The 22,057-nt window shown below is 45.7% G+C and overlaps 1 protein-coding gene across 9 annotated transcripts in view; it reads left to right on the forward strand.

Moving 5' to 3' along the window:
* The first annotated feature begins 914 nt into the window (after window positions 1-914).
* LOC133371358 (septin-6) overlaps window positions 915-22,057 on the forward strand; it is an 84,470-nt gene continuing 63,327 nt past the window's right edge. For 8 of the 9 annotated variants that reach the window (XM_061598703.1, XM_061598699.1, XM_061598701.1 and 5 more), the window contains exons 1-2: window positions 915-1,372; window positions 17,736-17,850. In XM_061598703.1, the coding sequence (XP_061454687.1) occupies window positions 1,343-1,372; window positions 17,736-17,850 (145 nt within the window). In that variant the 5' untranslated portion in view covers window positions 915-1,342. Of the gene's footprint in view, window positions 1,373-17,735; window positions 17,851-17,903; window positions 17,940-22,057 lie in introns of those variants that run through there. The other variant, XM_061598700.1, reaches the window with a different exon arrangement.

Consider the following 22,057-nt stretch of genomic DNA (forward strand, 5'->3'; position numbering starts at 1 on the left):
CTATATTGATCAGTTAGGTTTTCTTTTGTATGTCATTGTAATGATAAAATGCAATTAAAAAAACCACCAGTGGGACATCTGAATAAGCACACCTAGCTTTGCACTTTTAAGCTGCACTGCTGAGGGACACTGACTTGAGTATAAGTGCCCTTAATGGTTGCGATCCTAGGCACTCTTATTACCTGAGGATAAAATGGCCTTGAATTCAGCAGCACTTGCTCCTGGGCAAATATGTATAGTAGAGCTGGGGAACCTTAGGTCTGGGGTGCAAATGCGGCCCTCCAGACCTCTATATCTGGCCCCTGGGACTCTCCCCAGGCCACACCCTCCCCAGCCCTGCTTTACATCCGCCTTGAGAGTTTTTGCTTGGTTAGCGCCTGCCCTTGAACTCTGGTTCTTGATTCTTGCTCTCCTGGATAGGGAAGATAAATTAATATTTGTTGCTCCTCCCACTTTTCATTCTGGCCCTGGCCACATCAGGCACGTGGCCCCCAGAAGGCTGCCTTGAAGGGAGTGCGGCCCTTGCATTGAAAAAGCTTTCCCAACCCGGCTGTACTAGCTGGTCCAAGAGGAGAGGGAGGGCTTCACTGGAGAAAGCCAGCCTGGACCAAGTAGGTTGCAGGGCCAGCTTAGTAAGCAATGGTACAGTGATGTCATCTTAGACTTAATTTAGGTCCTGTTAGACTGCCATACTGGCCCGCTCTTTAGACGGAAGTGTGTCTTACTTTGCTTATTTCAAACCGTGGTAAGCCAGCCCTGCTGCCTTTGGGGGCCCTTCTGCTCATTGAGTGGGGGTCCAGACCTCTGCCCTAAAGTCCTGCCCTGTGGACCCTACCAGGAGAAAGGCTGGAGCTCCGTCCCTCCGTCCCTCCCTCGGCCGCTTCCTCCTTTCTCTCCCCACCCCCCACCCCGATTCATTCAGAGCCACCCAGGCAAGCGCACAGTCGCGTTACAGCCGCGCGGACCCTTCTTGCCTCGCGCGCGTCTCGGCCTGCACCATTTCGGCCGGGGAGGAGGAGGTGGGTGGGAAAGCTGTGGAGCCGCCTCCGGGGACGCCTGGAAGGGGCACAGCAGGGCGCCGGCGAATTGAGAAAGGAAAGAGCCCGCCAGCGCCCTTCTCCTCCTCCGCGCCCTCGCCGGCTCCAAGCAAGTGGCCGAAGACTCAGCCGCGTCCACGCCCCATTTCTTCTCTTCTCTCTCCCCCCCCCCCAATCCGGCGGTGCCGCAGTGGCCGGGTCCTTCCTCCACCCCCTCGTCAGGGTAACCGTGTCTCGCGGGCTGAGGGAGAGTTTGCAGCGCGCTCGGCTTCTGAGGAGGCGGCGGCGGGGACGGCGAGGGGGCCATGGCGGCCACCGAGATAGCGCGCCAGGTGGTGAGTGCGCAGGGGCTGGGGAGGACCGGAGCGGGGTGGGCCTCCTTGAGAACGGCCGGCCGGCTGACTGACTGACTGACTGGCCGGCCAGCCTGCCTTCCCTGCAGAGCTGCCGGCGCTCCAGCGGGGCCGGGCAAGCTTTGCGCGCGCGGCTTGGGCGGCGGCGGCGGCGTGATGGTGCCGGCAACTGATCGGAGAAAAAAGGCAGCTTGGATGGATGATGAGGACGAGCGAGCGCTGGGCGGATGCCCGGATGGCTCCTTCAGGACAGCGGGCGCGGGTTGCCTGTATATTTACACCCCCATCCCCGTGATAGCTTCGTGACTCCGAATTAGGATCTGGGCATTTACACGGTGGGAGAGGCGCTTGGGGCATTCCGAAGCGTATGAGGCGGTCTTTTCCAGATGGTGGGGACGGTGGAAAGGATCAGCGGTGTGCATTTTAAAATTTAGATCTTATTATCACAACCGTTGTGACTATTGACGTAAGGGGATGTGGAGTGGCCTGACAGAAGAGAGACTGCTGGAGTGATGCGGTTGGAGGTGGCTCTTCCGTTATAGGTTTGGCTGGCTGGGGAGCGGTTGATTGCTGCTTCTGCTGCTTTTTTGCAGGCTGGGGTTTTTGGGGGGGAGGGAGACTAGGAGGATGTTTCCGGCTAAGGTGATCGCCTTTTTATTTCACAAAAGAGAGTGTGCTTTGATTGGGGGTGAGCTGGGCGGCCGTGATGGGCCAGATTTATTGGGTAGGTTATTGCATAGGGGGATGAAGGAAGGAGTGCTTTGCAGGTGACTGTCTTAAAAGATAGGCCTGAGCTGAGGTGAGTTGGATAATGTGGTGGGTGCTTCTTCTTGCATTTGCGTGGGATGGTTGGGGGGGAAATGTAGCCAGGTTTGGCGTGGACAGATGGGAATCACCTTAGTGTATGCAGTGGGTTAAACAGGGATTGTGGGATGTGTGTGTTTTGCAGGGGGGGTGTATTTATTTTTGCAGTCTGTGAACTGGCAATTGCCACCGGTCGCAGCAGGCACCTCCATAAATAAAGTGCTTTCGGTTCCATCGTAAATCGTGTCATCCCCAAGCAGATTGATCTCCTTTGTGTTAAATGGTAAAGCCCTTTCTCCTCTGGCTCGGTTCAGAGTCTTACAGAGTGGCTTGTTCCTCTTTGCAATGCCTCTGCTAACATCACAACACCCGGCATCTCCCTACGGTGACAAAGAGAAGGGTTTTTCAGAATTGGAGGGGTGGGATCTTTTTGTTTCTGCACAAGCTCTATAACGGCCACAGCTCACCTGCTGTTCCTCGTGTGTGGTTTTCTCTGTTACAATAGAAGGGAGCGAGCTGCAGAGGCACTTCTGAGGCAGGAGATGGAGCCTTTTCTTTGTGCTCCAAATGAATTGAAAACCTTCTGGCTTGTGGATGGGTTTAACTTGTTTGCAGTTTCCCACTCCATTTATCAAGGAAAAGGGGCTGCAGGAGCCCCTGGATTTCTAACCTGTCAGGATGTTGGAAGAAGGAGTGTGTTGTGTAGTATAGTAATTCAGGATGTGGAAATCTGTGGCCCTCCAAATGTGGCTGGACTACAACTCCCATCATCCCTGACCATTGGCCATGCTGGCTGGGGCTGGCGAGAGTTGGAGTACCACAACATCAGGCCCAAAGGTTCCCAGCACCCATTTTAAATTGATCGCCTCTCTGCATTTAAGTCAGTGGGTTGTGCTGGATGACTTTTGGAGGCAGGAATGAAGCTGGTTTCTCCAGTTTCAAGTATTTGAAGATGGAAAGGGACCAAAACTCAGTGACGGAGACATTTGCATGCCAAAGGTCCCACTCAGGTTCAATCTCTGACATCTCTGGTTAAAAAAGGATAATGGGGAGCATGTGATGGGAAAGACCCCCTGCCTGGGATTCTAAAGAACTGCTGCCAGTCAGAGTAGGTCATACTGGCCTGGATGGAGAAATAGTTTGTATTAGGCAGCTTCTTACAGGAATATAGGAAGCTGCCTTATACCGATCAGACCATTGAGTCCATCTAGCTCAGTATTGTCCACACTGACTGGCAGCGGCTCTCCAGGGGTTCAGTCAGGAGTCTCTCTCATCCCTACGTAGAGATGCTGGGGACTGAACCTTCTGCTTGCAAGACAGATGCTCTACCACTGAGCTATGGACCTTCTGCATGCAAGGCAGATGCGCTCCCACTGAGCTATGGACCTTCCCCAAACCTTTGCCTTTAAGTTTCACAAATCTGACCTTCAGAGTGCAGATGTTTCAGCTTGTTCAGTTGGACAGTATCCATGATTAATTCCAAATGTGTTTCGGAGTGTGACATTTGGTTGGGAATGGTGAGACTTGGATGCAAATCACTGCTCAGTCTGTGAAGCTCACTGAGAAGCCTTGGGCAAGTTGTTTGTAGGCTATTCCCCCCTCACAGAGCTGTAAAGATGAAAAGTGCTGACCACATTTGTGCTTCCCTAATAAACACCGTGGTTGAAGGTTGGAATACCCCAATGTGATATTAAGTGAAAATAAAATACACTACACCAGCCTTCGCCAACATGGTGCCCTTCAGAAGTTTTGGACTACAACTTCCATTAGCCTCAGCCAGCCTGGTAAAAGCAGCATCAGACAACCAATCAGCTGCATGATGGGAGGGGCCATATCTCAATGGCAGAACACATTTTGTGTCTTGCCTTCTCACCAAATGCTGCTCAAGTGGCTTAACAGCAATAAAACAAAAATAAAATGCATTACATCAGAAATAAAATACAAAGAAAAAAGAAATTAAAACAACCAGTTGAAATTAATCACAATATGTCAGTTTAGCTCATTACAAACAGGCTAGGCAGGCACTCCCTGGCAAGGAGTTCTAGCACCTAGGAGCAGCCATCAAAAGGGCCCTTTTTTAGAATACATAGAAATAGAGGAAGCTGCCTTATATCATTGGTCTCTCTTGCTCAGTATCGTCAGCTCTGACTGGCAGCAGTTCTGCAGGATTTCAGATAGGGGTCATTCCCAGCCCTACCTGGAGATGCTGGGGATTGAACCCAGGACCTTTTGCATGTAAAGCAGATGCTCTCCCGCTGAGCTATGATCCTTCCTTTCAGTTGTGCTTTCAGATACTGCAGGCTAGACAGAATGGCCTCACTGAAGATCTTAAAACCTGGAGATGCTTGTATGAGATAATGTCATTTTTCAGAGAACCTGGTCCCAAATCATGTAGCACTTTGTAGGTCATAACCAGCACTTTGAATTGTGCCTAGAAACAAACCAGTAGTCAATGACTCTGTTGTCACACGAGGGTTGCATGCTCCTTGTAAAGGAACTCAAGCAGAAGACCACATTGAGAACTTGTTCCTGGCACTACAGAGCACACCACTGCCGATCAACATTGGCAGTAATGAACTAGATAGTCTTGGTGTAAGGCAGCTTCTGTTCTATGTTGCCCAATTTCCAAACCACCATCTATTTATATTTGTCCTTAAATCCTTCTTCTTCTTCTTTTAACAACTAGCAGTTTGTCTGCACAGTCAATCTGAATGTCGAAAAGGAAGCTTAATTTTTTTTAATCTAGCTAATAGTCTGGGAAAAAGCAGTGATATCTATGTGGCTTTTGTGCTCCCTTTCAGTCTACAACCATAACAAATGCAACATCAAGTTATCCTTCTGTCACTTGATGTTGCATTTATAATAGTCTCAAAGGCCACGCAAGAAAAGCTCATGCCTCTAAATCAGGGGTAGGGGAACCTGTGGCCCTCCAGGTGTGGCTGGACTCCAGTTCCCATCATCCCTGACCATTGGCCATGCTGGTTGGGGCTGATGGGAATTGGAGACCAGCAACATCTGGAGGACCACCGGCTCCCTGCTCCCGCTCTAAATCAAACACAGATCTCCAAAAATCTAGAAGGATTAGTGAGGATAGGATATTTTGTTTTTTTCTTTAAAATATTTTTATTATATATCAACTAAACAAAACAGTAAGATAAAAACAGTACAACTCTCCGCGTATCATAACAAAAGTTTAAGTAGACAAATGTGTATACTGTGGGGTACAGGGAGGTAGTTTGAGTTTAAACTAAAACAACTCTTGTCTTGTTTGGTTGCTGGTGGGTGTTTTCCCTGCTTGAATTGTTAGTGTCTGGTTACTCCGCTGTCTCCTAGTAGGAATATTTATGAACTCCAAAAGTGGGCATATTGGTCTGGCACTTGTGGATCTGTATCCTCATTGTCAATAAAGGGAATAAAGTCTTGCCAAGTCTTATTAAATGGGTCTGTGGCTTTATGGTCTCTTAAAGTTCCTAAATGGCATTTTAATTTGTCCATAATAGCAAGGTCCCATCACTTTACGTACCAGAGTTGGATGGGGACAACTTAAAAAAAAAAAGTTAAAAGAACCAAAAACAAAATGTTAATCACTTGTGGTTGTGGCTCACTTATACTCTTGTGTGTGTCCTTCCATAAATATCTTGCTTTTGGCTGCCAATCCTGCTCACTCTGCTTATGGATGTCAGAGTCTGGAGCATAGTGTACTCGTAGGGTCATAGGAAACTGCCTTATACCAGACCATTGGTCCATCTAGCTCAGTATTGTCTACACTGACTGGCAGCAGCTTTCCAGGTTTTCAGGCAGAAGCATTTCCCAGCCCTACTTGGAGATGCTAGGGACTGGACCTAGGACCTTGGGGGAAAGGGCCATAGCTCAGTGGCAGAGCATCTGCCTTGCATGCGGAAGGTCCCAGGTTCAATCTCCGGCATCTCCAGGTAGGGCTTGGAGAGACCCCTGCCTGAAGTCTTGGAGAGCTGCTGCCAGTCAGTGTGGACGATACTGAGCTGGATTGACCAGTTGTCTGACTCGATATAAGGCAGCTTCCTATGCTGTTCCACTGAGCTACAGTCTTCTTCTCACCTTCCATGTGCACCAGTGCTGGTGAAACATCTTTGAAACATCCAGCCACCCACTCTTCTGTGGGCTTCTATGCAGATGCTGCTCCTTTTGTTGACATCAGCCTCTGCTTAGAGCAATGAGGAAGTACTAGGGCACTGAATGTTTCAGTATGAGGTGTGGAAGGGGAAGTGAATGCTGTGGCCATGATGTGGTACAGCTGAAGAGTGCACCTACTCCTGTAAGAGAGCACAGAGGAGGATGCAGATAGCATCTGATGCAATCTACCGTATAGCATGCACACGGTTGTCTCTTGGAAGAGATTGAGCCAGTTGCACCTGAAAAAAAGTTGTATGACTTGAAATACATTAAGAACATAAGAAGAGTCCTGTTGCATCAGGCCAGTGGCCCATCTAGTCCAGCAATCTATATTTGCAGGGGCCAACCAGATGCCTGTAAGAAGCCCGAAAGCAGGAACTGAGCACAACAGCACTCTCCCCACTTGTGATTCTCAGCAATTGGTATTCAGTGGCATACTGCCTCTGACAGTGGAGGTAGAACATAGCCATCTTGGCTAGTAGCCATCGCTAGCCCTATCCTCTATGAATTTGTTGAATCCTCTTTTAAAGCATCCAAGTTGGTCACTGTCATGACATCTTGTGGGAGTGAGTTCCACAGATTAACTAGGTGCTATGTGGAGAAATACTTTCTTTTGTTCACCTGTTCACCTTTGTATTTAGATCTGAGCATTGAATTCCTTAAACATGCTACATATCTGGATAATTTGACCATCTCAAAATACCGACATGCCTTTTCCAGAGTCAGATTTAATTGTCTCCCTTCAGCAATATTAGAAGGATGTTATCAAGGTGTGCCTTATGAAAATCGGTTATGCTCTTGTAGTGATGCAGATGTTGAATCCCTGACTCATGTCTTTTTTTGCTTGTAACTTTTATAGGGGAGAACCTACTAGATCCCTTGGTCCTATTATGGAAAATTTTCCTGGTAGGTCTTTGGACTGGTATCTGAAACATCTTTTGACTGATACCAACAAGCTGACCACAGAGCTAGTAGCTAAGTTTTCAGTTCAGAGAATACGCAAGATGGTCCTCTCTTTCAAACTGTAATGTTCCATTTTAAAGTCATACTTATATTTATATCTTATTGTATATTTTAAATGTTTTCTAGACTGTTTTCTTTTATCTGATGATTTGTTTTATTGGGTCTGTGACCATACAATAAATTGTTGTTGTTGTTCTTTCTTTTGTGTATTTTGAATCTTCCAACATTCAGTTTCATTAAATGTCTACAAGTTCTGTAATTATAAGTGAGAGAGAAAAACTTCTCTGTCCACATTCTCTATGGCATGCACAATTTTATACCCTTCTCTAATGTCTCCTCTTACTTACATTTTCTTCAAACTAAATTGAACCTTAATAATACTAGACAGGCGCCTCCTTGTTGAACTTCAGGTGCATGACAAAGACCTTCTTGTTCCAGCAGGCATTTTAAAGTAGTTTGCCTTTATGATGATTTTTTTTTACTGCTGGTCCGTTTTCTGTATGGCTTGTTTTTATGTACACTGCTTAGAAATGTGAATGATTAAGCGGTGTATGAATAAATGTCTTAAATAAATAAAAGTATTGTTTTCAGTGCACCTCTGAGGTCTCCTCTCTCCCTGTCATAATGCAGTTTGTGTGCCTTGTGGGGCATTGCCAGAGCAACATAGAGGAGGAGAGGAAGGCTATTTTGGCATCAAATGGAACAGTTCCACTCTCTGCAAGCGGAATGAATGAATAAATCAGGAATGCCTTTATAAAGAAACCTGAGCACTTAAAATCATAATTGCTTTTTTTCACATATGCATGGCATCTGTTTAACATGCATTGTCAACCTGCTATGGATGGAAATAAGGCTTGGCTGCTGCTCCCAGGCAAATAAGAGTTAACTGGCTGTCTTGATGTGTGTGGCTTTTTGACAAGCAAGAAACGAATTTACCACAAACAGCAAATGTCTTCATTCTAGTACATGACTCACACTGCCTGTTTTGGGCCTGGGCTAGTGATGCTTCCGACACAGTCAGCATAGCTAGCCAGAGTAAGAGTTGGAGTGCACATTATGGTTGTCACGGGAATACCATCCAAAATGGCTTCTCATTGGAAAATGATCCTGCATTCATCTGTAGCATTGGAAAGGGTGTGCCTTGTGGATCAGGGCCATCATATTGACTGTGTGCAATTTGTGTTCCCAGTGGCTTCTAGGAGGCATGACATTTGCACTGTGATGACCTAGATCAGTGATTGGGAACCTGGGTGTCTTGTACTGTCCCTCCACCCACGTTGCTGGACTACAGATCCCATCATCCTTGACTATTGGCCATGCTAGCTGAGGGTGGCGGGAGTTGGAGTCCAACAACATCTGTAAGGCCTCAAGTTCCCCTTACCTGGCTTGGATCCACATGGTGTGGTAGCATCATTTGGCACATTTGTATCCCCATTGCAGCCATAATGTGTGGTCTCAGCTGGAGTTCTAATGAGGAGCCAAAGCAAGATGATGTGGCAGATTCTAGGCATTGTTAAGTTTGGCAAAGTGGGAGACACGGACGCGGATTTGGCCCATGGGAAATTCTCGTGCACAAAGCCCCATTGGCTACTTGTCAATGGGTTGTATTCTATATTAGTTCTGCTTAAAGTAGATTCATTGAAATTACTGGGCATGGCTAGTTTAGGCCATTTAATTTCAATGGGTCTACTCTGAGTAAAACTCAGATACAACCCAATAGCTGCCACTTCCAGGGAATGGTCTGAAGGCACCTGGATAGTGCTGGCTTGCTGAAGCTAAGCAAGTCTGGGTTTGGTCAATGTCTGGATGGAGGCCACCTGGGATCCTCATGTATACTACTACTACTACTAGTAGTAATAATGAGTGCCTTTTCCCAGCTGTGACTGGTTCGCCAGCTTTGGCCCCTTTTGGACAGAGATGACATGTCCAGGGCCGGCGCCATGGGGGCAGCCAGGTCGGGCCCCTCCTCAGGGTGGGAGGGTAGCGCTCCTATTCTGCAATTCGCAGTAGTGTCAGCTCCCAATGCTGCCACAGATTGTGGAAAGGAAGCTCCCAGGCACCTCCCCCCCATATAGTTAGCACGGGCTACACATGCCCCACCTACCTCTAGCACTCCTGTAAATGATGTCCACGCTGCACATGTATGCTTACCATCAACCAAATAAATAAAAATATATATAAGATGGTGGTGGAGGCTTCCCTAAGGGGCTGATGTCGCCACCGCCATCTTGGTATAATGTGCACATTATTTACAGAAGCGCTAGAGATAGGTAGCATGCATGTGGGGGGGTTATTAGTTCTGTGTGGCTTGCATAGAGGGGTTGCACTCCGGCGCTGTGGGCCTGGGGCAGGCTGGTGCCCAAGGGCTCTGGCATGCCTGGTACCGGCCCTGGACATGGCCACTGTACTCTATGCTCTGATGACTTCCAGACTGGATTATTGCAGTGTGCTCTACATGGGGCTGTCATTGAAGACAGGTCAGGTCTGGTCAGTGCCTGGATGGGAGACTGCCTGGGAACCATTTGTAAGCCACCTTGGGTTTCTATCATGAAAAGGAAGGCAGGGTATAAATGTAATAAATAAATAATAAATAAGACAACTCGGAAATGTCATCTGGTCAAAAAAGCAGCAGCCAGATTGTTAGCTGGGGTTCCATTTAGATCTCATATAACTCCTGATTTAAAACGGCTGCATTGGCTGCCAGTTCATTTCTGGATTTAATTTAAGGTGCTCACCCTAGTGTTTAAAGTCCTAAATGACTTATGTCACATTCACACCATACATTTATTCCACTATTATCCCACTTTAAACAGCCATGATTTCCCCCAAAGAATCCTGGGAAGTGTAGTTTGTGAAGGGTGCTGAGAGCTGTTAGGAGACCCCTACTCCCCTCACAGAGCTACAATCCTCAGAGTGGTTTAACTGTCAGTCTGTCTTCCCAGGGAACTCTGGGAATTGTAACTCGGTGAGGGGAAATAGGGGTCTCCTAACAAGTCTGCCTGTAATTGGCTCTGGCTTCACCTACTGTTGGGCTCTCTGCCTTCCACCCTACCACTGGCAATGGGCACTAGCCACCACAGAGAAACAGCATATTACAATTGCTACAGCTGGCAAAAAGATCATTTAGTGGTCCACCAAGACCCACAGCAATTTTCAAGTGGTCTGTAGGGGAAAAACGTTTGGGAACCACTGGCATAAATGAAGGACTTTCCTCTACTTGTGTGTTCTCCCAATAAAAAAGGTTAATATTTTTGATTGGGGGAGTTGGGGACTTGGTCCTAAAGTTGGGTATGAAATTGGGAGGGGGCAAAGAACATGACACTGGCTTTATTTTTGCATGGATCTTGTGGAGTGTTCAGGGTGGGGGAGGAACAGGGAAGCTGCCTTAAACCAAATCAAACCATTGGTTCATCTAGGTCAGCATATGCTCTCCAGGTTTTCAGATGACAGTCTTTCCCAACCCTACTTAAGTGATGCAAGGGACTGATCCTGGGACCTTCTGCATGTAAAGCATGTGCCCTGCCACTGAATAAAGACCCTCCTCCAGAGTGGAAGTTGGCAAGACATACAGGTGAGGTAGGGCTGCGGTAATTTGGCTGTACCTGTTGTTTTGGAAAGGGGTTGACATTAAGCTAGCCCTTTATTAAAGTTGCAGCCTGCTTCTGGCGTGATGGGATTGTGACATGCAATGTCATCAGAGCAAGAGTAACTGCAAAATAGCCTCCTGCCCATTCAGAAAGAACACCACCCAGCTGTGCAATTGTTTACTATCAGCCCCTTCTCCTATGGTCTCTGGGGACTCTCTGCCATCACTAGCCTCTGTACGCTTCCCTGCCCTTTCTGTGAACCTCAGCTCTTCCTTGCAAGAGCCAGGGGAAAGTGCCTTTTCCAGTGCTTGTGGATGTCTGTAAAATTATCCTTATAATGCCAAGGTAGTGGCCGGCATCCTTTTATACCTGTCTTCTGGATTGGCTCAGTGGGGAAAACCGAACTGAGAAAATGTCCAGGTAGTTTGTCAGCTCTCTGACCTTGGTCAAGAGCATCAAAGACAATTAGGTAAGAGCCGTCAGAAACTGTGGATATAGATAGCGTTGGCTGATGCCAAAGAGCATGCAATAATAAAGATAATAACAAGAGTACTGGCTTATGCATTTGCTGCTGGTGGTGGAGAAACTACGGATTGTGTCTTCTTGCCCTAAACCCAACTTACTGGCTTTGCTAACATCAAAGAAGGAGAGAGAAATTCAGAGCTCCTCACCTTTCACAACCAGCATGCAATAAGAGCATAACAAAATAGCACATCATAGATATTCCAACAGGAATCCATGCCATTGTGTATGTAGCATTTCCCTTCTGTCCAAGTCAAGAGGCATTCAAGAAATGTCTTTTTATGAAGACTGACCACATTCTAAACTGAGCGTAGAAACACACACATACACATCTTGCTCATAGGAAAGCACTTTTACACTTTTTAAATTGACAAGGCTATTGCAGCTTCCCATCTATAATACCTAGGCTGTTTCATTCCAGCAATTTACTGTCTTCTGTTTTTTTGGGGAAGAGTCCCTGGCAGTGCAAGCCTATTTAAAATGATAGATAACTGCATCTCAGTCCCATCAGGAAGTCTCATCTCCTGTTCACAGATGCTGAGGGCAGACAGCAGGGGTTGGGGGTTGCCTTCAGGCCCTTGTGGGCTTCCAGGAAGCAGCTGGCTGGCCATCACTGGAAACAGGATGCTACCCTAGAATGGACCTTTGGTCTGATCCATCAGGTCTCTTCCTATGTTCTTCCTTAGTTCTAGACATAGAGCCAAGGGAAGATAGAGTGACGCACAGAGTTCCGAAGGTCTGGTTCTCAAACGAAAGCTGCAGCTTGCAGAGCGGGACTCGGAGAAACACAGTGTCGATGAAAGAGTTCCCCCCGCCTCGTTGGTTACCACATTCATGCTGGGATTCAGTTTGCGGCCAGATTGCAACACTGGAAGCCCCACTGACCACCTTAATTCTAGATGCAAGCAAGGGTCATTATTCTTGGGGCTGTAGGTGCTTCCTGTTAAGCAAAAATAAAACAAACCTCCTGCATGCAGGCCACCCCAAATTCTGTAAATTATATGGATTTATATCATTTCTCATTGGAGAGATGTGATGAGTGTGTGTGTGAGAGAGAGATGGTTAAAAAACATTTTCCGACCTGATGCCATCCAGATATTTTGGACTGCAACTCCCATCAGCCCCAGCCATTAAATTTGGTATTCTAGTGTTGCAGCATCTGGAGGGCACCAGATTGGGGAAAGATGGGTTAGAGTGTTGGACAGGGGAGATGAAGGGTCAGATCTCATTTAGCCATGAAGGTCTCACTGGGAGACCCACCTGAGCCAGTCTCTTGTTTCTCAGCCTAACCTACCTCACAGGATTGTTGTAAGAATAAAAATGGGAGGAGAAGAGTTCCTTGGAAGAAGGGTGAGATATAGATGTAATCAGTAAATAACATTTTTGCATTTCCCTGATTTGTACTTCAAAGTAGTAAAAGGATACATTTTTTTTCTGGTCTTCCTCATTAAGGGTAGGAATCTCATTGCCCTGACCCATGGGAATCTTATTCAGCCATTCCTCTGGACTGCTTTGATTTCCTTAGGCATTAACCACACAGTTTTGGACATATCATTGCAAGCATGCGAGCTTGGGACTTGTCTAAAAATGAAAGCTGACTTTCTTGGGAAGCCACATTCTGCAACTAATGCTGCATTCTGTGGCTTTTCTGCCCTCCCATGGAATTACAGGGTAAACCTGGGGCTGTGTGTGGTCACCCAGAGATGAAAGGACTGCTTGCTTCCACAAGGGGGCAAGCTTTAGACCCTGGATATATTTCTCCATATGGTAGTGTGCAAAGCCGGTTGAGCCCACAGCTTGGGTTTTTGCTAATTCCCCCCCCCCGTAATGGCTGCATATGTACCTGTGTAAACAGTTGTGTAGAGATATTTGGTACTGCATGCTAGACTTCAGGATAGTGCAGTTTAAACTGTCTACCGTCAGAAAGCACTTCCCAAGCGGTTGTGGCTGCCCAGAAACATTTGGGCTAGCCTTGCAAATAATAGCATAACAGTTACTAGCCTGCAGCACTTTTTTACTAGCCTGCTAAGAGGCTGTTTCAATGTTAGTCATGGAGGAGAGGAATTTCCCTCCTTCATCCAGCATGGACATAACAGTGCTTAGGCTGTTAGCTGGCTAATTTTTTTAAAGAAGCCTTCTAGCAAGCAGACTGGTAGAAAGGGGATGGAGTAATTTCTTCCTTTTATTTCCTGCCAGTCTGTTTCACTTCCATGCTGGCTGCAGAGGGAGAGGCTTCCTTTCCTTGGTAGCTAGCACAGAAATCAAGCTAATGAGAAGAGGGTGCAAAATGATCCATCCTTCTTCCACCAGCCCATTCGCTCCTCTGTGTGGGAACCAGGCAAATTGTTAAATGCAAAGCTGCTTTGGACATTTGCTACAGAAAATGAGTGTGTGGCAGAGGGTTCCAGGGCATGTCCTTATGTGCACAACCAGTTCATGCATGGGTTTGGGGAGCATGTCTTACAAGCCTCATAACTGTTAGCCTCACCTCTGCAAACCAAGGAAAAGAAGGGAGGGAACCTGAGCCTTTGATCTCCAAACCCTATTGCAAAATAATTAGAATTTGGAATCCACCAAAGACACGAGTTGCCTGTTCCTTAGGGTGCTCTTGAAGCTTAACTTATGTTGGAATATAATTGATGCTGGAAACGTCTTGGGCTCAATAACATACTTTTCTGAACCTGGAAGCTGCTTTCCTTTGTTTCCTGCATTTGGTGCTTCACCATTTTTCTGTTCCCCTTCTCCCTCTTCTCTCCTTCCTCACCCCCTGCAGACCAAGAATACACTGCTAAAGCTGTGCATTGCATAGAATGATAAGTAGTGGTAAACAAGCAATTTTCTAAATACCCTTGTGCGCTATTCCTGAGGTTCTCATTGAGAAGCCCTGATGAGTTTCCAAGGGATCGCAGCATTCACTAGACCAGTGGTTCCCAAAACTTTTCCCCCACAGACTACTTGAAAATTGCTGAACGTCTTAGCAGACCACTTAAATGATTTTTCTGCCTGTTGTGCAATTGTAATGTGCTGTGCTAGATGCTGTATCCTTTTTCATTGATTACAATTGTTTCTTTTATTTCTTAGAATCCATGGAATTCAAACTGTAATACAATAAAATACAATGTAAGAAATAAAAGAAGCAATAAAAATTCAATTAAAATCCAGTTTGACTATTTAGTGTGGCAACCACAAATCCTCAGACATGCTGCAGATCACCTGAATGAAGTTTGCAGACAACTGGTGGCACACAGACCTCAGTTTAGGAATCTCTGCACTAGAATACAGTTTGAATGCCACTGCCTTGGAGGAAATGCAGTGAGGTGACCAGTGCCTCAGACCCAGTGGTGCATCTTATGTGGTGTAAACAAGTGACTCTTGAATGTGCTACATTTCTGTATGGTGGGGTGAGGGCAAAGACATGCTTGTTGATATGGCTCCAAAGATCGAAAACACAGCGAGGTTATTAGCTTCCTCAGCAGGAGCATCTATAATTGGCCTGCTGTAATTGGATGTATTTTCCGGCAAGTGCACCTTGCAGTGCACCCCCTTGCAAGGGACGGAAGTAACATCGATTTATTTTGCCTAAGTTGCTTAAGATGCTAAGCATCCTGCACTTTTTTTCAATAATGACTCTTTTCATGCACGGAACAAGCATTGTGAGCGAGGGAGAGCATGCTCACTTCTGAAAGAGATCTCTTCCTTCCCCATCTGTTAGTGCACCAGAACATAAGGTGTGACAGTTTGCTGCTGAGTCTTGCCACAGGTGTACAGTGCAGTTCAGCACCTCTGAAGTCACCTGTGATTTTGAAAACTGAAAGAACACGAGAAGTTCAGTGCAGATGGAACTATATATGGCAGAAAGCATGTCCTGTTGATAGATTGCTCAGCCAAACTTTTTTTAAAAAATGTGTCGCACTTGCATTGCATTCTGTTTTCTGGATGCAGAGAGAGAGAGAGAGAGAGAGAGGATGAGTGCAACAGGAGAATTAAACACCTGCCTACTCTTTTGCAACAAATGACTTACTTTGTAAAGCATTTCTGAAATGCTACTTTGACCTAGTATTTAAAAACGTAATTGATGTGGCTGCTTTTGTGTTGCTATTTTTGTTGCTGTTTCTTTTATTAAAACTGTTCCGTTCTCCTTACCCATTAAACAGGAGACTAGATCTCATCACTGCACCCGATTGTTTCTTCTCTTTCCGTTGTTCTTTTCAGTTTATGTTTGTTTGAAAAAGACACACACAACTTTATATTTTGGTCTCCCAGTTCTATTCTTCAGATACTTGTTTTATGTACAGCAGCCTGGCTGTACTCCTTGAAGTATTGCAACTTGGGACAAGTAGCTTTGCAAGGCCTTGGGAGGAGAATCCTTGCATGTGTAGAACTGCATTCCTTTACCAAATATATGGCAGGGCATTTTGGAATGTGTAACGATACCATACTTGGTGAGGATCTTGGCAAGAGCGAAGCAAGCGAAATGCATGCAACAGGGCAGATGGGGAAGCAGATACGCCCAGTATCTAAACGGCCCTCCAGACTTGTGTGTGTGTGTGTATATTCTGCAACATATCATTGATGCAATAATAGTGCATTGGATTTATAATGGACTGTCCTCACATCATTCCACTTTATTAGTTGTTCTAGTATTACTGCGTTATTGCCATCTGGAGGGGCACTCCTGCGCAATAGTGCAACAAAAGGGGACAAAAAATTAATTGGGACATTTGTGGTATGAAAGGTTACAGGATTTCAGGAGGAAGTTATAGCACATGCACCAACTGGAAAAGAAGTAGTACGTCTGCCCTGGAATGTTTACAGGCACAAACAGTACTGAAATTGGGCATAACTGCAGATAATGTTGAGCTAGGTGGACCAATGGTCTGACTCTCCTTAGGCCCACCTCCTCCCGAGACCACACCTCTTTTCCTCAGGCTATGCCTCTCACCAGCGCTGCTCTGCGTTCTTTCTTCATGAGTGCTTCTTCCTGGCAGAAGGATAGAGAGAGGTCTCTCTCTGGCTGCCCACCATTGGCAAGCGGCCCTTGCAAGGTTGTCCCTAGGGGAATGTGGCCCTCAAGCTGAAAAAGGTTCTGTAACCCCAAGTTAGATGCCCACCTCTTAATCACCTGAAATTGGATGACGTTTACAGTTGTAAAGACCTGGGAAAAACGGGGAAATGGGGGGACTTTCCCCCGTTTCCCCAAAGCCCCTTTAAAAAAATGGGGGGAATGTGGTCCCCCCAAAATAATTTTCCACCTGGGCCATCACATCTCTAATGACATCATGCGCAAAGATCTGTTACCTCCATTCTAAGCAAAGTGGTCTCACAGCACTAAGATTGGACATATGCCCTCTGCTTGATCCATGATAGTAAAAGGCAGCAGCAGATGTTTATATCCAGTCTTAGCGCAGCAGGACGTCTCTGAAGAGTGCAAAGATCAGACTTAAGTCTGTGCCCGCTCAACGGCTTGAACTTTGAACTCATAATGTCAGGTGAATGACAGGTGGGTGGCCCCACCCACCTGTCAAAAATGGCCCATGGAGGATGGATTCTATGACTCTGGATCCCGTTCCCCACCCCTGCAGTAGGCATCAGAACATTTTCTGATGCAACCTGAAAAAATTCCAGTACAAATTATCCTATGCAAATTACCCTAATTTCAATTCAAAATTTCCTGTTAAAATTTTTCTGGAAAATCCACATTACTTCTTCCTACAGCAGTAGCCAAACTACTTGGGGAAATCCTGTATGTTGTGGAGCCCTATCTTACAAGCTGATCAAACAAGCATGTAGGTAGTTTCCAGATGTTGCTTTACGTTAGCTAGCTTTAGATTGTGTCATAATACAGTCACAGCTTCCATTTTAAACTATTACTCCTGCTTCTGGCCCCAAGACGACTTTAAAAAAATATTTTTACTCCACCCGTCTTGCATTTTATAAAGAGAATAACTCTTGGGTGTGTCGTTTATTTCAAATTGCCTTGTGCTAAAAAATGCTAACACTTATAATACTCTGTATTCATTGCTGGCACTGTTGTAGACATAGTTTTGATAGTGCAAAACAGCCTTTGTGGCACATGAATGTTAAGTCTGGTTGTGTTTGCTTTGTGTCGGGCCCCCATAAAGACAGCAACCACGGAAGCTAGCTGTCCAGAAACAAAATTTAGAAAAGTGTGTAAAGACCCAATTGTGGTTTAGAAGGCAAAATAAAGAAGTCTTGTATTTTATTTGGAAGGGGGAGTTTTCAGAAGGGCACCCAGAATAGAGTGTTATGTTCTTTTGTATCCAATTTTAACATTTATTTCTTTAAAAACTTACTAGGGTGAAGGCTGCCGTACCGTCCCTCTTTCTGGACATGTAGGATTTGACAGCCTGCCTGACCAGCTGGTTAATAAATCAGTTGGCCATGGTTTCTGTTTCAACATCCTGTGTGTGGGTGAGTACAACTTTCTTCTCCCTCCCCCTTTCCACTTTTGGAAAATTCCGTTGCTGAATGGAGACTCTTCATGGCGCTCAGCATCACATGTAGGTAAACTGGGCTAGCAAAGTAATCCTTTGACTTATCCAGAATACACATTCTATGTTGTCATCGGATCCAGATTTTTTTACAGCAGATAAACAAGAATCGCTGCCTCTTTGGGTGGTCTGAAGATTAAGAGGTGGGATGAGCTCTGTGTAGTGTTTTGCTTGTTCAAAATGAGCAGGAGAAGCAGAGGCTGGACACTGAAGCCCTGTAGGATTTGTTGACTTGGGCGGTGATGTTCACGCCAGTCTATTTGATAGAAAATAAGCCAGAGAGTTTGCTTTTTTAGGCCCATGCTTGCTAGAAAGAAGAGACATCCAGAGGTTCTGCTAGATGTGCTGCTGCTGTTTCTGTGAGTTTCCCTGCTCCAATAACATATGTCTATTTAAGCTTCATTTGGGTATCCCCCTCACATGATTAATATTCACATGAAGGGTGAGAGTGGGGCTGTGCCAAAGGGTAACCAAATTTTTGCATGATGGTTCCCGAGGATCAGATTTTCATCTGCATTTGGATACAGTTGAATGCCATTTCGAATCAAGATGGTGGATTGAACCTTTCAAAACTGCACTGATCTTAACCAAGTTTTGCAAGATGGTTCCTGAGATCAGGGAGCAGGTTTTTGTCTATGTTTGGATACAGTTGGACACCATTTTGCATTAAGATGGCGTCCAAGTTTATCCAAGCATAGACACAAACCTGCTTCTCAATCTTGGGAATTGTTCATTAGAGAGGCTCAATTGCATAGGGAAGCCTGCTCTCCATGTGTTGGATGTCTCTGTGATCAGGGTTCCACATCACACCGGAAGCCTACGTGAATAGAGCAGATGGCCTTCTACAGGTGTGTCACCCCAACATGTGGATGGCAGGAATGTTGGGTGAAGATAGATGGCAAAGTTCTGCTCTCAACCTCCATGCAGCTACTAATCATGAGAAGAAAACTCCTGAAAATGTCTTTAGTTCTAGTTCATACAGTAGATGAAGATAGAGAACTGTTTCTGGACTGTAACACATCAGTTTACTGGTGGGAAAATTGCACAGCTGAATACTTTCATACGGGGAAAAAGAATTTCATGAGCATAAAAAAATGAACTGAAGGTTGGGTTAGAACCGTTCTTTCTCCCTAACATCTAATGTTCTGTGTGCAGGGGCTTTATTTATTTATTGGGTACTAGCAGCCTCGTACCTGGCATCGCTTGGGAATTGTAAGGACCCCTGAAAATCAGTGGTTAAAATCAGTGAAGTTTTGAGAAGTTCAGTCTACCTTCTTGATTCAAAATGGTATCCAATTGTATCCAAACATAGATGAAAACCTGTTCCTCCGGGAGCCATCATGCAAAATTTGGTTGCAATCTCTTAAGAGGTGTCCAAATGCATAGCGAACAGGCAAACAAAAATGTTCCAAAATATGTAGGAGATAGGGGATAGGCATATTCATTCTTATGATCCCTCATATACCGAATGAAGTGGTACAGTTCAAAAACAGGTGTACCTCTACAACTGTTGTTTGTGAGAATCATGCATTAAACAATGAATTGTATGCCATCTTTGATGCTTTTTAAAAATGCAATTTTATTAATAGGCAGATAAGTTATAAAAAAAAATAGTAGCCAGTCTGTCCAAACATACATATTTAGCAATTTATGGCCTAAAAGGAGGGAAAAGAAAAAACCTTTCTGTATAGCTTTGTTTCCTAGAGGCTTTTTCAAGCCTGTTTTAGTATTTACTATTATTTATTAACATTATTTATAGCCTGCCCTTTACCATATGGTCCCCAGGTGGAGATACATTATATACAAACCATGAGTTAGACAGTGAACACGTAACATTTCAAGGTAAGAAAAACAGAAACAGGATATAAAAGGCATTTTTAAAAAAAAAAAAAAATCCTTCCCAAAGGCCTGGATTAAGATGTACAGTACATCATTGGGGAGGTCATTGCAGAGGCTGTTGAGAAGATCCGGCCCTGCTGCCTCCTGAACTTTCCCAGATGGCTGGAACACCAGCAAGGCTTCTCCTGCAGATCTTTATTCATGGACAGGTCAATGTCCTTGAGATATTTGGGACCCAAGTTGCTTAGGGCTTTATATGTAGACAGAAGAACCTTGAATTGGGCTCAGACGTAGATTGGCAACTGGTGCAGTCCCTTTAATACTGGTGTTATATGGGTTCAACTAGCTGCGTCCATTAGCACTTCAGCCATTTCATTGTGCACTCATTGCAGTTTCTGGACAGTATTCAAGGGCACCCCTATGTTGAGTGCATTGCAGAAGGAGATTGCCGATCTGGAGGCTTCCAGACCATGGGTCACTGTAGCCAGGCTTTCTCCATCCAGGAATGGGCATAGCTGGTGAACCAGTTATTGTTGGGAATAGGCACTTCTAGCCACAGAAGCAACAAAGCTAAATTGAGGAGCACTCTCAAACTGCACCTCCTTTTCAGGGGTACAACCCTGTAAAGCCAGGCTGTTACCCAGTTCCTGGACCTGGGAATCCACAGTACCTCCATGTTGCCTGGATTAAGCATCAGTTTATTGGCCCACATCCAGCCCAGTACTGCCTCCAGGCCCTTGACCCACCACACCTGATTCAGATGTAACAGAGAAATAGTTGCATGTTATCTGCATACTGATAACACCCAACTCCAGATCTGCTGAAGACATGTCCCAGTCACTTCTAAGAGCATGGGTGTTAAGAGCATTCCCATGAGGATGAGCAGAAACCCCTCATTGCTACTCTCTGAAAATAACCCTGGAGTTAGGAGCAGAACCACTTCAGTGGAGTGCCCCCAACTCTCTGAGCTGCTCCAGGAGGATGCCATCGTTGATGGTATCAAAAGCTGCTGAAATGTTTCAGAGCATCAATAGGGTTGCACTCCCCTATTTCTTCCCTAACAGTGGTCATCAATCAGGGTGACCAGTGCAGTCTCAGTGCCATACCCAGGCCTGAAGCCAGGTTGAAATGGGTCTAAATCACTGTTCTTCAACCTTGGGTCCCCAGATGTTGATGGACTACAACTCCCATTATCCTTGGCCATTGGCTAACCTGGCTGGGATTGATGGGAGTTGTAGTTCAGCAATATCTTGGGACCCAAGGTTGAAGAACAGTGGTCTAAATTATCCGTTTTCTCAGAACATGCTTGAAGCTGACTTCTCGAGCAGCTTGCCCCCAACAGGGCGACTAGATGATAGTTGTCTAATGCTCCTGGGTCTACAGAGGGCCTCTTAAGTAGGGGCAGACCTTTGCCTCCTTGAGGCCCAATGGAAACTTCCCCCCTTGCTTCCTTCCATTTAACCGTCTCCCCCATGTGGTTTTCCTAAGTGAAATTTCCCCCTCCCAAAAGCTGCTGTTAGTCCTCCTGGGGAAAATGCAAGAGACCGTTGCATTATTCTTCCTCCAGTGAGGTAATAATAATAGGAATGGGAGTTGGGATTTAGATTAGTAAAATAGCATTTTGGGTGGGAGTAGTTAAATCCTCCCGCCGCCCCCCCCCCCGGTCTCTACTCTGATAAAAATTGCAGCACGTTGGGAGAGCTGGTCTTTTGTACTGTGTTTATTTTGATTTATTTATTATTATTTATTTTGTATGTGCGTGCGTGCGTATGTACGTCCTGTGAGGGGCATGTCGTGCATAAACTGTGCACATTAAAAGGTTGCCCTGACTTGCTGACTGCCTGTGTTGGAACCTGCTGTGTTGCTAAATGGAGCTATCTGATGCTATCTGATGGTGCTCTAAGGTAACACTGATAGACAATGACAGGGGTACTGAAAAGAGAGTCCCATAGTTTAGGAAGCATGCCTCGAAAGAGGGTTCAAAAAAAGATAGGCTGCTATGATGATCCATGGACCTCAGCTAAGGAGACATGTCTCACCCTTGATTAGCTGTAGAGTTCGCCAGCTGACCTAGAGCCAATTGCTGTTTGAGCCTAGCCTACTTCATAGAGTTACGATAAGAATAAATAGGGCTGATCCATACCCAAAGGGGGGTGGGATAAAAATGTGAACAACAGACTTAAGGCATTGGCCTGCTATTTCACATGCTGGTGAGGCTCACCCATTATAGACAATCTCACCCCTTATATACCCAATCGATCATTCCGCTCTGCAAGTGAGGGCCTCCT

This window comes from Rhineura floridana, chromosome 16 (genome assembly GCF_030035675.1).
Source record: "Rhineura floridana isolate rRhiFlo1 chromosome 16, rRhiFlo1.hap2, whole genome shotgun sequence".
NCBI classification, from domain to species: domain Eukaryota; kingdom Metazoa; phylum Chordata; class Lepidosauria; order Squamata; family Rhineuridae; genus Rhineura; species Rhineura floridana.